This window comes from Trichomycterus rosablanca, chromosome 7 (genome assembly GCF_030014385.1).
Source record: "Trichomycterus rosablanca isolate fTriRos1 chromosome 7, fTriRos1.hap1, whole genome shotgun sequence".
NCBI classification, from domain to species: domain Eukaryota; kingdom Metazoa; phylum Chordata; class Actinopteri; order Siluriformes; family Trichomycteridae; genus Trichomycterus; species Trichomycterus rosablanca.
In genome coordinates, this window is record NC_085994.1 from 12329047 (window position 1) to 12349453 (window position 20407).

General features: G+C 40.8%; 1 protein-coding gene across 2 annotated transcripts in view; it reads left to right on the forward strand.

Annotated features, from left to right (window-relative positions):
• The window catches only part of osbpl9 (oxysterol binding protein-like 9), a 65825-nt gene that overhangs the window by 2354 nt on the left and 43064 nt on the right, over nucleotides 1-20407 (forward strand). For both annotated transcript variants that reach the window (XM_062998999.1, XM_062999000.1), the window contains exons 2-3: nucleotides 6271-6321; nucleotides 18408-18486. In XM_062998999.1, coding sequence (XP_062855069.1) covers nucleotides 6271-6321; nucleotides 18408-18486 — 130 coding nt within the window. The remainder of the gene's footprint in view (nucleotides 1-6270; nucleotides 6322-18407; nucleotides 18487-20407) is intronic.

Below are 20407 nucleotides of genomic sequence, written 5' to 3' on the forward strand. Positions count from 1 at the left end.
ATTGACGCTGTATTGGCCGCAAAAGGAGGCCCTACACCATACTAATAAATTATTGTGGTCTAAAACCAGGTGTTTCAGTTATTTTGTCCAACCCCTGTATATACATACACATACACATATATACACATATACATACAGTGTATCACAAAAGTGAGTACACCCCTCACATTTCTGCAAATGTTTCATTATATCTTTTCATGGGACAACACTATAGACATGAAACTTGGATATAACTTAGAGTAGTCAGTGTACAGCTTGTATAGCAGTGTAGATTTACTGTCTTCTGAAAATAACTCAACACACAGCCATTAATGTCTAAATAGCTGGCAACATAAGTGAGTACACCCCACAGTGAATATGTCCAAATTGTGCCCAAATGTGTCGTTGTCCCTCCCTGGTGTCATGTGTCAAGGTCCCAGGTGTAAATGGGGAGCAGGGCTGTTAAATTTGGTGTTTTGGGTACAATTCTCTCATACTGGCCACTGGATATTCAACATGGCACCTCATGGCAAAGAACTCTCTGAGGATGTGAGAAATAGAATTGTTGCACTCCACAAAGATGGCCTGGGCTATAAGAAGATTGCTAACACCCTGAAACTGAGCTACAGCATGGTGGCCAAGGTCATACAGCGGTTTTCCAGGACAGGTTCCACTCGGAACAGGCTTCGCCAGGGTCGACCAAAGAAGTTGAGTCCACGTGTTCGGCGTCATATCCAGAGGTTGGCTTTAAAAAATAGACACATGAGTGCTGCCAGCATTGCTGCAGAGGTTGAAGACGTGGGAGGTCAGCCTGTCAGTGCTCAGACCATACGCCGCACACTGCATCAACTCGGTCTGCATGGTCGTCATCCCAGAAGGAAGCTGACGCACAAGAAAGCCAGCAAACAGTTTGCTGAAGACAAGCAGTCCAAGAACATGGATTACTGGAATGCCCTGTGGTCTGACGAGACCAAGATAAACTTGTTTGGCTCAGATGGTGTCCAGCATGTGTGGCGGCGCCCTGGTGAGAAGTACCAAGACAACTGTATCTTGCCTACAGTCAAGCATGGTGGTGGTAGCATCATGGTCTTGGGCTGCATGAGTGTTGCTGGCACTGGGGAGCTGCAGTTCATTGAGGGAAACATGAATTTCAACATGTACTGTGACATTCTGAAACAGAGCATGATCCCCTCCCTTCGAAAACTGGGCCTCATGGCAGTTTTCCAACAGGACAACGACCCCAAACACAACCTCCAAGATGACAACTGCCTTGCTGAGGAAGCTGAAGGTAAAGGTGATGGACTAAACCCAATTGAGCACCTGTGGCGCATCCTCAACTGGAAGGTGGAGGAGTTCAAGGTGTCTAACATCCACCAGCTCCGTGATGTCATCACGGAGGAGTGGAAGAGGATTCCAGTAGCAACCTGTGTAGCTCTGGTGAATTCCATGCCCAGGAGGGTTAAGGCAGTGCTGGAAAATAATGGTGATCACACAAAATATTGACACTTTGGGCACAATTTGTACATGTTCACTGTGGGGTGTACTCACTTATGTTGCCAGCTATTTAGACATTAATGGCTGTGTGTTGAGTTATTTTCAGAAGACAGTAAATCTACACTGCTATACAAGTTGTACACTGACTACTCTAAGTTATATCCAAGTTTTATTTCTATAGTGTTGTCCCATGAAAAGATATAATGAAATATTTGCAGAAATGTGAGGGGTGTACTCACTTTTGTGATACACTGTACATATACACATATGCAAATACATACACACATGGCTACATTAGGACCCTCAGTCTTTAGCTACAGCCAGCCGTCCCTGCCTGGTGGAGTTGTAGAGCCTATTGGCTCTAGGTACGAAGGGCCTTCTAAGCCTGTCCGTGGAGCAGCTCTGTGACAGCAGCCTGTCATTAAACATGCTCCTTTGTTTAATGATCACTGTATGCAGTGGGTGACTGACATTGTCCATGATGGAATAGAGTTTACACAGTGTCCTCTTTTCTGCCACTGTTACCAGTGGTTCCAGTTCAATGCCAACCACTGCACCAGCTCGCCTAATCAGTGTAACGAATCTTGTGTAACGAGTAACTACCGCGTCTGTCATGAATGTAACCAAAGAGTGTAAAACATAATGTTAAAATTCTAATAAACAAACTAATACCAAGTACTTACCTGTCTGTGGGAATACCACGAGCAAGAAGGTTGTTGACCTGTGCTGTGGGAATCATTACAGCATCATTTTCAACAGTGAGGAAATTGTATTTAAGCTCTCTGGTTAGCCTTTAGGCTGACCCAAGCTTCTAGAAAATAATGTAATTGTACTTCACACCTGTGTTTGTGTATATGACCATAAAGACTTTCTAATTCTCACCTTGGAACAACATTTCCTTTCAGGACAACCTGAGTTATGTGGCATGAATTCCACAACGTTTTAGGGAAAAAACCTTTGTGATTGTGGTCCATGTTGACTGCGAATCACAGATTTGCTGCAGATTTGGCAGCTGCATGTAAATGCTGCAAATCTCCCATTCTACCAAATTCTGTGTATGTTCAGTTTAATTCAGTTCTAGGGACTGGGGAGGTTAATCAGGAACACTAAGCTCAGAGTAATTTGTGACATGGCATGTTATTGTAGTGAAAGTAGGTATTAAAGGGTTGCACATGGTCACCTACTTTCAAACATTCAAACAATAGTCATTTGGTATTAGGGGGCCAAAAACTTGAGACTTGCCAACAATGCTGCTCCTGCTAGATATGACGGGAAGCTGTTGCAACAAAAAATGTCAAGGACTCACTTTATCACAGACTGGACTGAATAATGAAGAACTCCAATTGTTTACATTATTATTTTTTTTATAACTTTTAGTTTGACACAATTTAATTTTGTGTATGTATGATTTGTGTAAATCCTATTTATTCAAATTATCCTTCAGGCCACCCAAAGAGGTAGGTGGTCCCTGCTGAGTCTGGTTCCTCTCAAGGTTTCTTCCTGTTATTTTAAGGGAGTTTTTCCTTGCCACTGTCGCCCTCGGCTTGCTCAACAAGGGGTTTTGGTCTGTTGGTCCTGGATTCTGTAAAGCTGCTTTGAGTCAGTGTCCATTGTAAAAAGCGATATACGAATAAATTTGACTTGACTTGATGTTGCTCACAATATTACATCACCATTACCAGTCTAAAATGTTGATGCAAATCAGGATGCATTCTTGGATTCATATTGTTTATGTCAGGTTCTGATCTGTCAGTTTTTAATTCCTAGTTCACACTACACGATTTTTGCCCTGATTTTTGCTCTCCGACTGGTCGGCGCTAGATTTGCCGGATCGGGAGCAACTCAGCATTTGCTCGGCTCTCAATCGCTATGTGTGAACTACTCAACAACTCAACCCGAGCGCTCGGCGACTGAGGAGAGATATCTAGCATGTTGAATATCTAGATCAGTCGGTTGCGACTGGCAATGAGTGTGGAGAGGGGGATAATATAGTTTCTATAAGTATACATCGGCACACACACAAGCTTTACAATATTTGTGAACTTATCGTCTACGCCAAACCATAATACCAACACTGCATTACAAAAAATATTTATTAACCTCCGACTCACTACAGAACAAAACAATCCATGGTGTTCGCGTTGCCAAATCCACTCAGATTCATTTATTTTTCTCTTAGATTTTACACTGCACATCAGCACACAAACAATTTTGATCGCTCTCTACTTGTTGACGTTCATTTTTGGACATGGTATCATTAAACTCCTCTTCACTTCTCGCGTTTGTTTTCGTGACAAAACGTAGTTTGGGAGACTAGAGAAGCTTACCTGCAATTCCAGTTGGTGATCGATCGTGTAGTGTGAAACCCCCTATCGCCGATCAGTCGTGTAGTGTGAAAGCCACACCGACTTGAAAGACTCCTGATTACAAGAGATCCAGTTGTGTAGTGTGAACTGTACAACGACCTGATGACTTGGAAAGTCGTGTAGTGTGAACTTGGCATAACCGTCCCATTTCTGTGGACATGTAGTTACTGTAGTAGCATATTGTTGCGATTGGCTAAATGAGATGGAACCTTATGTGGTCTTTCATTAACCTGATGTGGTCCTTAAAGGAAGTGGTTCACTTTGAGGTGTGATGTCTTGCATTCTGTAATACCTTTCTTCTCACCACTGTTGTAAAGAGTTGTACTTTACTATAGACTTTCTGTTAGCCTAATCCAGCCTGATCGTTCTTCTTTTTTACCAGATGCCCTATCTGATTCTTCTTATTTTTTCCAAATTTGGGACCAGCACTGAAAGCGCACTTACAAGTGCACCTCCCAGTGGCTAGGCTGTTTGTCCACCCCGTTTCAAACCTAGCAAATCATGTCTGTGTAGATCAGGGGTCACCAACACGGTGCCCGTGGGCACCTGGTCGCCCGCAGGGACCACGTGAGTCGCCCGCAGGGCATGTTTTTAAATAGTACTATAGTGACTTTAGAGCTCTGTCTAAAAATATATATTTGTGTTGCTGCTCTTTTTGAATCAATGGCACTTGCATTGAAGTAGATTTGAAAATGATAAAACTGAATATAAAATATTAAAAACAGAAATGTTTGAAAAAACTTACAAGAAAAGCAAAAGAAAACTTAATATTTTTACAATGATTGAGAGGAACGTGGAGAGACGCTTCAGTGCGTATCTCTAAAACGTCCCTGTACATCACAGCTTTTTTTGAAATCGTGCATAACTAATAATAAACATGATTTGTTCTAAAATGTTGTAAAGGTAGTGATGAGTACAAACAGGACAGTATTTGACTGCGGTAAAGTTTAATATGCAACATTTGTTTGACCTTCGCCGTTCCGATCTATAAAAATGGTTGAAAAAACACCTAACATCTACTTTATTTATAATTTCTTACACAGATAAAAATAGGCAACATACTACAACATACTTATGGTCATTTTAAGATGACATTTATTTAAAGAAAGCTTAAAATGAAACCACTAATCAAGCTCCCACTTCAGCTAACGAGTTAGGGACCGTCATCAAACTAACAGAAAAACGTAGGAAACATTTACTCTGCACTTACAGAGAAATAATTCCATTCAAGTTTTGTAATGTATTGATGGATTAATGTCAAACTATTTTTATACAAACACATTAAATACTACAAACCATATATTTAAAAAAAAAAAAAAAAAGTTTGTATTTATTTTCCATTAATTTTAAAGTATCAATAAAGTATAAAAACATTTGTCAAAAATTTATAATGGAGATGAATACATATATAAAGATCTCACGTGTGATCAAAATGCTACACGTGTTCATTCATACAAAACTGTCAAGAAAGATAATAACAACAATATCTATCAAATATTGAAACAGATTTTGATTAATAGAGATAAATAATTTTCCTACCATGGTAAATCGTTGTTAATAAGTTTTTCTGAGGAATCGTTAACATATGATCAGACAGTCTCTTTATGTGCAACGTTATGTTATTCTGGAAGTTTGTATCAAACAAGTAGCCCTTTGTATTATTCAGTACCCTTAAAGTAGCTCTCGGTCTTGAAAAGGTTGGTGACCCCTGGTGTAGATGCTTGACCAGCTAAATAACATTGCTGAGTTTTAAATCTTGTGACTGTTCCTTTTCTGTGACTGAATGATTGGAACATATTAAACCAAAATTTTTATTTTTTTATGTTTAAAAGTACAGTTTTTCAGGACAGAAAATATACTTACAACATTATATTTGGTTATCTACCATCCAGAATTTAGAATTTTCCTTTTTTCTTCCTCCACTTTCTGCCTCAGAACACAATACTATCAAGCTTTTCGGATACTATGCTATTTCTTTTTCCTTAAACCATTGCTGGTCACTCTGGTCCAATATTTGTTTTAGCCAAGTACTTCTTCTGAAGTTTTGCTTGCTTGTGTGAACACTGAAATTTTTGTTCCAGCAGGTTCAAATTCATGACATGTCTCTGACCTTGATAAAGAGAACTCGTTAAATGTACTTTGTACTTACAATTGTTTGTATAGGTAGTCTTGGTACTTGAAGCCGCTTAGAATTGAGGCTCTTTTTGCTGTGAGTTTACAGTGCTACCCACTGTGCCATCGTGTCACCCTTAATCATAATTACTAACTAGGAATTAGGAGGCAATGATACAAGATTAAATTATATTTCAAAATATACACCTGCAAATTATTATTGTTGTTAATATTATTGTTATTATAAATTAGAAGTTATTGTGGTACAGTGTCTTTAAAACTAACTGTCCTGATGTTTATCCATCACTCTTTTCTACAGTCAAAGGACAAGATGATGCGTGGCTCCCGAAGAGGCTGTGTCAGGCTCAGGGTAAGCAACCAGCTCTGACACCTGTGTCAGTTTTTAGCTAAAGCAAACAATAAACAAAAAAAAATGCAGACTCGTTCTTTAAAGTCTAAAATAGCCTTATCTGTTTTGCCTATGCCATTGAAGCCCCGTGATGGATTGGCGTTCTCTTCGGGGTGTGTTACTGCATGGTGCCCAGTGATTCTGGGGAAACCCTGACCAGAGTTAAGTGGTGATGAAAGCTAAAAATGAAATGGAAAAGATTGAATTTTTGGTCTTTAGCTTTAATATTCCTAATATTAGAACATTTCTCCTCCTAAGCCGCGTGTAAATTAAAACTAATTTAAAATAAAACCAATCAGATTAATAAAGGTAGGTGTTGGGAAATACATTTGCAAGACATGTTATTGTCTAATGACTCTTTGCCACTAGATGGCATGTTGGGAACTTTGTCATGTAAGGCCTTAAGACGTGAAAATTGCGTTGCCCTAAAACAATTGTTTAAAATGTTGGTATGCAGTTGAAAGTATTTTAAAACATAGTTCCTCAGAATCAATTTAATTTCATTTTCATGTTTACCACTGGTTTATCCTGGTCAGACCTGTGGTGTGTCCAGGTTCCCCAGAATCACTAGGTGGAATGCAGTAACACACCCCAGACAGGATGCCAAACCATCGCAGGGTTACTATGAAATTGTTTTATATCATTTTTATTACTTCTTTCACTAGTGTGGTAGAACTTCTTAGGGCTCCTCTAGGGACAGTCATTCTTACAAAGTAGTTCACATTTACATAACAAAGCCATACAACACTTTGAACTTTATATTAAACACTAAAGAAAATCCATGTACACAGTTTTGCTGTTGTGATTTTTCCATGTTAAAACAGTGCTGCTCCGTCCTATTCTGAAGTAATATCACTGCCACATTTCTTTGTTAAAAGAGGCAGTGAATTTTATTAGGTCTGGTCAGGTGTTCTCTCCTGATGCAAAACAAAACAGATGAGTGCCTTTTCAAATGAAGTGGTTTTTCAAATCAGCACCACAGAGGGGAGCGGCTTAGCTCAGCGAGATTAGGAAAAGACTGTGATTAGCATTTAGCTTGTATTAAGCTTTGTTTATTTATGTTTTGTTTATTTGTGGATTGTTTTATCTTGTTTTTAATAAGTTATGCGTGGAAGTGCATTGTGGACTTCTAGCTATAATGTACCTCTGTATTTTTGTACAATTATTTGTAAATGCTGTCATTTGGCAATAATTGTACAAAAAATTTTTTTGCATTCAACATGACCTTTAAAATCACAGGCTGTTATATATACATATACAGTGGTGTGAAAAAGTGTTTGCCCCCTTCCTGATTTTCTGTTTTTTTTGCATGTTTGTCACACTTAAGTGTTTCGGAACATCAAACCAATTTAAATATTAGTCAAAGACAACACAAGTAAACACAAAATGCAATTTGTAAATGAAGGTGTTTATTATTAAGGGAGAAAAAAAATCCAAACCTACATGGCCCTGTGTGAAAAAGTGATTGCCCCCTAAACCTAATAACTGGTTGGGCCACCCTTAGCAGCAACAACTGCAACCAAGCGTTTGAGTCTTTTACAGCGTTCTGGAGGAATTTTGGCCCACTCATCTTTGCAGAATTGTTGTAATTCAGTTACATTAGAGGGTTTTCGAGCATGAACGGCCTTTTTAAGGTCATACCACAGCATCTCGATAGGATTCAGGTCAGGACTTTGACTAGGCCACTCCAAAGTCTTCATTTTGTTTTTCTTCAGCCATTCAGAGGTGGACTTGCTGGTGTGTTTTGGATCATTGCCCTGCTGCAGAACCCAAGTTCGTTTCAGCTTGAGGTCACGAACAGATGGTCGGACATTCTCCTTCAGGATCTTTTGGTAGACAGCAGAATTCATAGTTCCATTTATTACAGCAAGTCTTCCAGGTCCTGACGCAGCAAAACAGCCCCAGACCATCACACTACCACCACCATATTATACTGTTGGTATAATGTTCTTTTTCTGAAATGCAGTGTTACTTTTACGCCAGATGTAATGGGACACACACCTTCCAAAGAGTTCAACTTTTGTCTCATCGGTCCACAGAATGTTTTCCCAAAAGTCTTGGGGATCATCAAGATGTGTTTTGGAAAAATTGAGACGAGCTTTAATGTTCTTTTTGCTCAGCAGTGGTTTTCTTCTTGGAACTCTGCCATGCAGGCCATTTTTGCCCAGTCTCTTTCTGATGGTGGAGGCATGAACTCTGACCTTAACTGAGGCAAGTGAGGCCTGCAGTTCTTTGGACGTTGTTGTGGGGTCTTTTGTGACCTCTTGGATGAGTCGTCGCTGCTCTCTTGCGGTAATTTTGGGTGGCCGGCCACTCCTGGGAAGGTTCACCACTGTTCCATGTCTTCGCCATTTGTGGATAATGGCTCTCACTGTGGTTCGCTGGATTCCCAAAGCTTTGGAAATGGCTTTATAACCCTTTCCAGATCTCAATTACTTTCTTTCTCAATTGTTCCTGAATTTCTTTGGCTCTCGGCATGATGTGTAGCTTTTAAGGATCTTTTGGTGGACTTCACTTTGTCAGGCAGGTCCTATTTAAGTGATGTCTTGATTGAGAACAGGTGTGGCAATAATCAGGCCTGGGTGTGGCTAGAGACAATGTACTCAGGTGTGATAAACCACAGTTACAGTATGTTTTAACAAGGGGGGCAATCACTTTTTTACACAGGGCCATGAAGGTTTGGATTTTTTTTCTCCCTTAATAATAAACACCTTCATTTAAAAATTGCATTTTGTGTTTACTTGTGTTGTCTGACTAATATTTAAATTGGTTTGATGTTCCGAAACACTTAAGTGTGACAAACATGCAAAAAAAACAGGAAATGAGGAAGGGGGCAAACACTTTTTCACACCACTGTACATATATATATATATATATATACAGGGGTTGGACAAACTGAAACACCTGTCATTTTAGTGTGGGAGGTTTCATGGCTAAATTGGACCAGTCTGGTGGCCAATCTTCATTAATTGCACATTGCACCAGTAAGAGCAGAGTGTGAAGGTTCAATTAGCAGGGTAAGAGCACAGTTTTGCTCAAAATATTGCAATGCACACAACATTATGGGTGACATACCAGAGTTCAAAAGAGGACAAATTGTTGGTGCACGTCTTGCTGGCGCATCTGTGACCAAGACAGCAAGTCTTTGTGATGTATCAAGAGCCACGGTATCCAGGGTAATGTCAGCATACCACCAAGAAGGACAAACCACATCCAACAGGATTAACTGTGGACGCAAGAGGAAGCTGTCTGAAAGGGATGTTCGGGTGCTAACCCGGATTGTATCCAAAAAACATAAAACCACGGCTGCCCAAATCACGGCAGAATTAAATGTGCACCTCAACTCTCCTGTTTCCACCAGAACTGTCCGTCGGGAGCTCCACAGGGTCAATATACACGGCCGGGCTGCTATAGCCAAACCTTTGGTCACTCGTGCCAATGCCAAACGTCGGTTTCAATGGTGCAAGGAGCGCAAATCTTGGGCTGTGGACAATGTGAAACATGTATTGTTCTCTGATGAGTCCACCTTTACTGTTTTCCCCACATCCGGGAGAGTTACGGTGTGGAGAAGCCCCAAAGAAGCGTACCACCCAGACTGTTGCATGCCCAGAGTGAAGCATGGGGGTGGATCAGTGATGGTTTGGGCTGCCATATCATGGCATTCCCTTGGCCCAATACTTGTGCTAGATGGGCGCGTCACTGCCAAGGACTACCGAACCATTCTGGAGGACCATGTGCATCCAATGGCGGTGCCGTGTATCAGGATGACAATGCACCAATACACACAGCAAGACTGGTGAAAGATTGGTTTGATGAACATGAAAGTGAAGTTGAACATCTCCCATGGCCTGCACAGTCACCAGATCTAAATATTATTGAGCCACTTTGGGGTGTTTTGGAGAAGCGAGTCAGGAAACGTTTTCCTCCACCAGCATCACGTAGTGACCTGGCCACTATCCTGCAAGAAGAATGGCTTGAAATCCCTCTGACCACTGTGCAGGACTTGTATATGTCATTTCCAAGACGAATTGACGCTGTATTGGCCGCAAAAGGAGGCCCTACACCATACTAATAAATTATTGTGGTCTAAAACCAGGTGTTTCAGTTATTTTGTCCAACCCCTGTATATATATATATATATATATACAGTGTATCACAAAAGTGAGTACACCCTTCACATTTCTGCAGATATTTAAGTATATCTTTTCATGGGACAACACTGACAAAATGACACTTTGACACAATGAAAAGTAGTCTGTGTGCAGCTTATATAACAGTGTAAATGTATTCTTCCCTCAAAATAACTCAAAATACAGCCATTAATGTCTAAACCACCGGCAACAAAAGTGAGTACACCCCTAAGAGACTACACCCCTAAATGTCCAAATTGAGCACTGCTTGCCATTTTCCCTCCAAAATGTCATGTGATTTGTTAGTGTTACTAGGTCTCAGGTGTGCATAGGGAGCAGGTGTGTTCAATTTAGTAGTACAGCTCTCACACTCTCTCATACTGGTCACTGAAAGTTCCAACATGGCACCTCATGGCAAAGAACTCTCTGAGGATCTTAAAAGACGAATTGTTGCGCTACATGAAGATGGCCAAGGCTACAAGAAGATTGCCAACACCCTGAAACTGAGCTGCAGCACAGTGGCCAAGATCATCCAGCATTTTAAAAGAGCAGGGTCCACTCAGAACAGACCTCGCGTTGGTCGTCCAAAGAAGCTGAGTGCACGTGCTCAGCGTCACATCCAACTGCTGTCTTTGAAAGATAGGCGCAGGAGTGCTGTCAGCATTGCTGCAGAGATTGAAAAGGTGGGGGGTCAGCCTGTCAGTGCTTAGACCATACGCCGCACACTACATCAAATTGGTCTGCATGGCTGTCACCCCAGAAGGAAGCCTCTTCTGAAGTCTCTACACAAGAAAGCCCGCAAACAGTTTGCTGAAGACATGTCAACAAAGGACATGGATTACTGGAACCATGTCCTATGGTCTGATGAGACCAAGATTAATTTGTTTGGTTCAGATGGTCTCAAGCATGTGTGGCGGCAATCAGGTGAGGAGTACAAAGATAAGTGTGTCATGCCTACAGTCAAGCATGGTGGTGGGAATGCCATGGTCTGGGGCTGCATGAGTGCAGCAGGTGTTGGGGAGTTACATTTCATTGAGGGACACATGAACTCCAATATGTACTGTGAAATACTGAAGCAGAGCATGATCCCCTCCCTCCGGAAACTGGGTCGCAGGGCAGTGTTCCAGCATGATAATGACCCCAAACACACCTCTAAGATGACCACTGCTTTATTGAAGAGGCTGAGGGTAAAGGTGATGGACTGGCCAAGCATGTCTCCAGACCTAAACCCAATAGAACATCTTTGGGGCATCCTCAAACGGAAGGTGGAGGAGCGCAAAGTCTCGAATATCCGCCAGCTCCGTGATGTCGTCATGGAGGAGTGGAAAAGCATTCCAGTGGCAACCTGTGAAGCTCTGGTAAACTCCATGCCCAGGAGAGTTAAGGCAGTTCTGGGAAATAATGATGGCCACACAAAATATTGACACTTCAGGAACTTTCACTAAGGGGTGTACTCACTTTTGTTGCCGGTGGTTTAGACATTAATGGCTGTATATTGAGTTATTTTGAGGGAAGAATAAATTTACACTGTTATATAAGCTGCACACAGACTACTTTTCATTGTGTCAAAGTGTCATTTTGTCAGTGTTGTCCCATGAAAAGATATACTTAAATATCTGCAGAAATGTGAGGGGTGTACTCACTTTTGTGATACACTGTATATATATATATACACATATACACATATACACATATACAGTCATGTGGAAAAGTTAGGACACCCCATGAAAACCTTTGTCTTTTTGAACATATTTAAACATATGAACATTTGAGCTTCATTTAAACAGTACTTATTTAAATCTCAGACATTAGTTTGGTTTGCTCTTGACTGTTGAAGTAAGTGATATCACCATGGTGAGATCTAAAGAGCTCTCTGAGGCCTTCAGAAAGAAGGTTGTAGATGCATATGAGTCTGGGAAGGGATTTAAAAAGATCTCAAAACAATTAGAAGCCATTCCACTGTCCGGAAAATCATTTACAAGTAGAGAACATTTAAAACAAATGCCAACATGGCCAGGTCAGGCCGTCCTAGCAAGTTCAGCCCAAGAGCAGACTGCAAGATGCGTCAAGAAGTCTCCAATAATCCTACAATGTCATCACGGGACGTACAGGTAGCTCTTACCACAGTTGATGTCAAGGTACATGCTGTCAAAAAAAACATCAGGGCAAGACTAAAGTTAACCAGAGAACACCTAGACAAAGACCAGGGGTGTGTTCGAAAAGCTAGTGTGCTGTCTACATAGGCAGCATTTTACGTCATCCTGTGCGCGCTCCCGAGAAGGAGGCTGTTCGAAATCCTAGATGCCTTAAAATCCACACTTCTGAGGCATCTTAATATTTCAATGTTATTTTGGCTCAAGAACGAGTGAGCATCGGATGCTGCCTTAGTGATCAAGACAATCCCAGCATTCATGGCTGACGGGGTGGAGAAACGAATGGAGTTATTTTCAAACGTAAATAAAATATTACTGATTTTTAACTTGTACCGAGTGTTTTTATTTGCAAGTTCGGGCTTGTCAGGAAATTTAACCGTTATCGGTACATGAAGGGAGATGTTATATTGACGTTAGCGTGCTGTGCTACCTCAGTTTATTGGTTTTAATGGCGAGATGCTAAATGCTAAACGGGAAATGCTAAACCCGATGTTATCGCTATCTAAGTAGTGCGTTCGAATAACCTGCCTTTTAAGTCACTAACTTATTACAATACTCTCTACTAAGTCAGCTGCCTATGTAGACAGTAAGACAGCAAGGCAGCTCCCTAGGTTTTCGAACACACCCCAGGACTTCTGGAACAATGTGCTTTGGACAGATGAATCCAAAGTTGAATTATTTGGGCACAGTAACTGAAGACATGTTTGGCGCAAACCAAACAGCATTTGAGCACAAGAACCTCATACCAACTGTGAAGCATGGAGGTGGAAATGTCATGGTTTGGGGCTGCTTTGCAGCAGCACGGCCTGACAAGCTCTCCATTATAGAATCCATGATAAATTCTTCACTGTATCAGACGGTGCTTGAGGAAAATGTAAAACCATCTGTCCAAAAACTGAAGTGGAAGTGGACCATGCAACATGACAACGACCCAAAACATTCCAGTAAATCCACCAAGTAATGAATCAAAAGAAAAAAATGGAGAGTTCTGGAATGGCCAAGTCAAAGCCCAGATCTTAATCCTATTGAGATGCTGTGGGGTGATTTGAAACGGAAACCCCTCAAACCTCACACAGCTGAAGAAATTCTGCATTGAGGAGTGGGAAAGCTTTCTCCCAGTCTATGTCAGACGGTTATAGGAAACGTCTAATTGAGGTTATTTCAACCAAAGGGGGAAATACCAGCTATTTGGGCATAGGATGTCCTAACTTTTTCCTCACAATAAATTTCCATTTTTATTCATTACATTTTACAACTTGTGTTTAAAAGTAAAATTTTTTCAGTTTTATTTGATTAGTTTTATAAGCTCCATTTCTCAGTACTGTTCAAATGAAGCTCAAATGTCCATATGTTTAAATATGTTCAAAAAGACACAGGTTCTCATGGGGTGTCTTAACTTTTTCACGACTGTATGTATATGTGTGTGTGTGTATATATATATATATATATATATATATATATATATATATATATATATATATATATATATATACAGGTCCTTCTCAAAAAATTAGCATATTGTGATGAAGTTCATTATTTTCCATAATGTAATGATAAAAATTAAACTTTCATATATTTTAGATTCATTGCACACCAACTGAAATATTTCAGGTCTTTTATTGTTTTAATACTGATGATTTTGGCATACAGCTCATGAAAACCCAAAAATCTCAAAAAATTAGCATATTTCATCCGACCAATAAAAGAAAAGTGTTTTTAATACAAAAAAAGTCAACCTTCAAATAATTATGTTCAGTTATGCACTCAATACTTGGTCGGGAATCCTTTTGCAGAAATGACTGCTTCAATGCGGCGTGGCATGGAGGCAATCAGCCTGTGGCACTGCTGAGGTGTTATGGAGGCCCAGGATGCTTCGATAGCGGCCTTAAGCTCATCCAGAGTGTTGGGTCTTGTGTCTCTCAACTTTCTCTTCACAATATCCCACAGATTATCTATGGGGTTCAGGTCAGGAGAGTTGGCAGGCCAATTGAGCACAGTAATACCATGGTCAGTAAACCATTCACCAGTGGTTTTGGCACTGTAAGCAGGTGCCAGGTCGTGCTGAAAAATGAAATCTTCATCTCCATAAAGCTTTTCAGCAGATGGAAGCATGAAGTGCTCCCAAATCTGCATTGACCCTGCCCTTGATAAAACACAGTGGACCAACACCAGCAGCTGACATGGCACCCCAGACCATCACTGACTGTGGGTACTTGACACTGGACTTCAGGCATTTTGGCATTTCCTTCTCCCCAGTCTTCCTCCAGACTCTGGCACCTTGATTTCCGAAAACAGTACTTTGGACCACTGAGCAACAGTCCAGTGCTGCTTCTCTGTAGCCCAGGTCAGGCGCTTCTGCCGCTGTTTCTGGTTCAAAAGTGGCTTGACCTGGGGAATGCGGCACCTGTAGCCCATTTCCTGCACACGCCTGTGCACGGTGGCTCTGGATGTTTCTACTCCAGACTCAGTCCACTGCTTCCGCAGGTCCCCCAAGGTCTGGAATCGGCCCTTCTCCACAATCTTCCTCAGGGTCCGGTCACCTCTTCTCGTTGTGCAGCGTTTTCTGCCACACTTTTTCCTTCCCACAGACTTCCCACTGAGGTGCCTTGATACAGCACTCTGGGAACAGCCTATTCGTTCAGAAATTTCTTTCTGTGTCTTACCCTCTTGCTTGAGGGTGTCAATGATGGCCTTCTGGACAGCAGTCAGGTCGGCAGTCTTACCCATGATTGCAGTTTTGAGTAATGAACCAGGCTGGGAGTTTTTAAAAGCCTCAGGAATCTTTTGCAGGTGTTTAGAGTTAATTCGTTGATTCAGATGATTAGGTTAATAGCTCGTTTAGAGAACCTTTTCATGATATGCTAATTTTTTGAGATAGGAATTTTGGGTTTTCATGAGCTGTATGCCAAAATCATCAGTATTAAAACAATAAAAGACCTGAAATATTTCAGTTGGTGTGCAATGAATCTAAAATATATGAAAGTTTAATTTTTATCATTACATTATGGAAAATAATGAACTTTATCACAATATGCTAATTTTTTGAGAAGGATCTGTGTGTATATATATATATATATATATATATATATATATATATATATATATATATATATATATATATACAGTGTATCACAAAAGTGAGTACACCCCTCACATTTCTGCAAATATTTTATTATATCTTTTCATGGGACAACACTATAGAAATAAAACTTGGATATAACTTAGAGTAGTCAGTGTACAACTTGTATAGCAGTGTAGATTTACTGTCTTCTGAAAATAACTCAACACACAGCCATTAATGTCTAAATAGCTGGCAACATAAGTGAGTACACCCCACAGTGACAGTGAACCACAGATGGTTGGTGCTTCGTAGCTCAAAGTCTGGATCAATCCACTGAGCTGTTAACTTAACATGGTCTTTATATATCACACGATCGGATCGGCTACTTTTAGGAAATATCGCCGATCGCCGACAGCATATTTTGATTAAAAATCGGCCGATACCGATTCGTAGCCGATCGATCGTCCCATCTCTAATTCTTACCCCACCAGGTGAGATCTTGCATGGAGCTCCAGAGTGAGGGTGATTGACTGTGATCTTGTATTTCTTCCATTTTCGAATTATCGCACCAACAGTGGTCTCTTTCTCACCAAGCTTCTTGCTGATGGTCTTGTAGCCCATTCCAGCCTTGTGCAGGTCTACAATCTTGTCCCTGACGTCCTTTGATAGCTCTTTGGTCTTGCCCATGGTGGTCGAGAGATTTGAATGGAAGAAACTGATTCTGTGACAGGAATCTTTTATACAGGGACAGGACTAATTTGTGTGCCTCATGGGCACATTACCGGTCGGTAGGGGTCAGAATTCTTGCTGGTTGGTAGGGGATCAAATACTTATTTCCCTTAATTAAATACAAATTAATTTATAACTTTTATTTAATGTTTTTTTTCTGGATTTTTTTGTTGATATTCTGTCTCTCTCTGAGTTTTGATGGCAAATTTGTGTTATCCTCATCAGGGTCAACTGGAAACACTGGGTGTAGGAAGGCAACAAACAATCACACATTTACAGACTTACTTGTCCATAAAGTAACCAATCCACCTTTTGCCCTTTTTTTTTGGGATGGGGAAGAAAGTCAGAGCACACAAATTAAATCCATGTTCACATAAAGCGAACGTTCACAACTCATCCTAGACAGTGACTTGAGTCGAGAAGGAACAACTAATTTGTGTTAGTGTTAATACAAGATTCTGTTAGTGGGGTCATGCAATAGAGCAGTGGTTCCCAGACTTTTCCTGCGGTGCCCTCTTTTGTAGATAATATTTTCAACACACACACACCTGTGCACATCTGCTTCCAAACTCCACTGAAATTTATATGAAATGTGCAAAAAAATAAAATAAACTGGCAATTTAACTTTACAGTGAAATGAATGCAAACAACATTCTTTAAAGTATTTTATGTTTTTATTGTGTAACTCTCACAAACTTGTACATCTTATGCTTGCTTGCTCAAACATGCCTCATTCATTTGCCTTGATACCTGCCCCCTTTCACACCCCGTTTATATGAAAATCAGTTGATACCATAAATGGAACAAACAAAAAAAACAAACACTACAGTATTTAACAAAAAAGCTAAATTATACAGTTATGTTGCAGCTGAAAATTGTGAAAGTTTCAGTTATTTAGTCACAGAGAAAGATCAGATGTAGTAATTGCTGAAATCTGACTGCCATGTCCCTTACAAGTGTATGTATACTTTTGATATTATTTTTGGTTTCTGCAAACCTCAACTAGGTTTATATTCTGTGTAATTGCATATGTGTGTGCTGTTGTTTTCTGGAATTTTCCCCATTTTTTTCCCCAATTTGTATCTTGCAGCCATAAAAATAGAAATAAAAATATAAAGGGGACTGAAAATACTGTATAAAGAAAATAAGCTATTAACAGACTGAGACATAATACCTAGCATGCCATAAATGGGACAAATACGAGTTGAACATGGCGTTAAATCCAAATAAATTAAATAAGTAAATTATTTCCCAATCTGCTCCTGATTATGAATGTTGACTGATCTAAACAATGAGCACCACATGCCCTCTCTGACACGTGCCCAATCTGCAGCCACTTCTTATCACTTGGCATTGTTGGGTTCTCACACAGAGCTGAATCGTGTATGGAGAGGCACGCTAGGCTCTATGTGATGCAGGTGCTTAGACCAGTCCCAGAGATCACATATCGCAGAAGCGGTACCATGCCTGACCTGCCCTCTTAAACACAGCTGGTGGCCCTGAGAGTTGAGCAGTGTTGTGCTGTTGAGTTACTCCGCTGCACCATCCGCGTGCCTGGTAAAGGACATTTTCAATGGACCTTGATTGAACACCTCTGCTCAGATGACAATTATGCTTTTAGACACTTTTTCATTCCTAGTTTTGTTTATAAATATCCCTGCTGACTCACCCACTGTCTATGATTATACTGTAGGATTTGCCAGCAGCAGAATCGATGCATGATTACAGATGCATAATACCTCTAAATAATATCTCTAAAAGTGTACAGATGTGCAGATCCAGCCTCCCTCATCACTGTGTGGCTTTTCCTTTCCTCACGCCACCCCCCCCTCCCTGTCCCTTGTCCCCACATCCCTCGCTCCACCCATCCTCCCCCTCCTCTCCTCACATGTGTGTGAGAGAGAGGAGCAGAAAACGCCAGCGAATGACGTGGCCCTGTGTCTGACAGTCTCTCGCTTCGTTTTGCTTGCTCAGGGAGCGGTGATTGGAATAGATGACGAAGACGACAGCACCTTCACCATCACTGTGGACCAAAAGACATTCCATTTTCAAGGTAAACCCTTTGACACCTCCCCACGGCTTCTGTCCTGTTTTTCTTTTTTATCTTCAGATCGCAGCATTCATATCATCTCTTTTAAATGCTTTTCTGAGCTGTCCTTTCTGTTTATCAGCTTGCTTAGGTTCTTTAGTTATGCTTTCATTTTCTTGCTCTTTCCTTCTCTTGTGTGTTTATGTTTATTTAATGTAAAGCAGATTAACCTAGCAGAGCATCAGCAGCCTTCAGTCTGGTGTATTTGCGCTCACACACATACACATTTGCACACATCCGACACCGTGGTTGAACCATTACTCAGCATGTTCCAGGATTTTACAAAATTAGCATTTAAAAGCGTTGGCATTGCTTTCCCCAGACTAACTAGATTGTGGCACTTGGTTTAACATAAGAAATGGCAGCTCAGTGGAAGGCTTAAGTCCAAGAGAGGAAGAAGTCTGCTTTTCACCACTAGGTGCTTGCATGCTCCCTGATATTTTTTTTAGACCTCCTACTTTTTCCCTCCTCCCCCGTCCTGTCCGGTGGCACTGGGCCGGGCAAGCTGGCGAAGAAAAGGCACTGAGATCCAGGTCTTTTGCTTTTAGCCTCCACCCTCTCTCCATTTTTCATTGCTCCACACCCTTTCCCGGGGGTTATCTTGCCCTCCCCATGCCCTCATCCATTGCCATGTTTCGGCACTGTCTGCTGTGGCTGTACAGTAGGAAGGGTAAGGTGATGCATGTCTGCATGCTTGGCTGGGGATGCTAGAAATGTTGCGTGTGTTGTAGTCAGATTTTGTTTGATTAGCTTTGTTGAACAATAGCTGAGTAATACATGTGCTGGAATTCTTATGATGCTTGTGGTTGTGCAACTGATGTAATGTTTGTGTTTTCTTTGAGCTTTCTGGCATGGCGTTTCTAAAAGTGCTCATGTTGCTGATCTGAGTAGTTGGGGGGAAAGGCATCAAGTAACATTTTATTGACTTGCTCTGAGGATTATCCCATCCCAGCTTTAGAATATGAGTAACCTGCCTAATACATCCCTATAAACAGCTGTAAAAAGTTACATTTTATTCCGCTTGTATTTCTATTGTGTTGGTTTTTGTCCAGCTTTAGGTCTGTGTATTATTTGTGATGTCATCTCTTATTTAGCAAACACAATAGAGCTTCAGTTTTTTTTTAATGTGAATATATAGAGAGCTCATGTGAAATAAGCCTATACATTTGTGCAGCATTACCTGAGCCTTTTATTTTCTATAATTTCCCCTGAGTATGCAGATAAGGCTTGGGTTTCAGAGAGTACTAGAAGGGACTCAATCCCTCCATCTCTACGATCAGCCAGCTTATCCATCAGTAATCCTTCCTATTTGGCTATTTTTTAGGCAATCCTATTTGGCTAAAAACTAGGTGAATTTGGTACTCCTAGGACATGGCTGCACCCTTTTAGTCTCTAAACTGCACCATCATTGATGCTGACACATTGGCTAGCAGAGTGAATTTGTTCGGAACTGCAGAGGGTGTGTGTTTTGAGATGTGAGTGTCAGAGATTGAATGATAGTGTGTCGGGCCAGCGCTGCAAAGTTGTATGACTGTGTAGATTTATGAGTGCTGAACTGGCAGCGAGCAGGTGCGGAAGTGGTGAGATGGCAAGCAATCAGGTGAAGAGAAAGTTAACAATTAACCCTACAGCACTAATTGAATGAGTGGAGGGAAATCTGAAAATGTGTAATTAAGCACTGTAGTAATCTAAATAATGTTTTACTTTTTTGCTTTACATATGGCCATAAATGTACTGGTGGTAACATCATTTATTGTATTGACAGATACACAATAGACTTAACAAACCAACAGAGCGCTTTTGCCTGTAGATGCTGAGCATGTTTTTTACATGATATATGTTATACATTACATATTAAATATATTTACCTAACCACTGCCACATC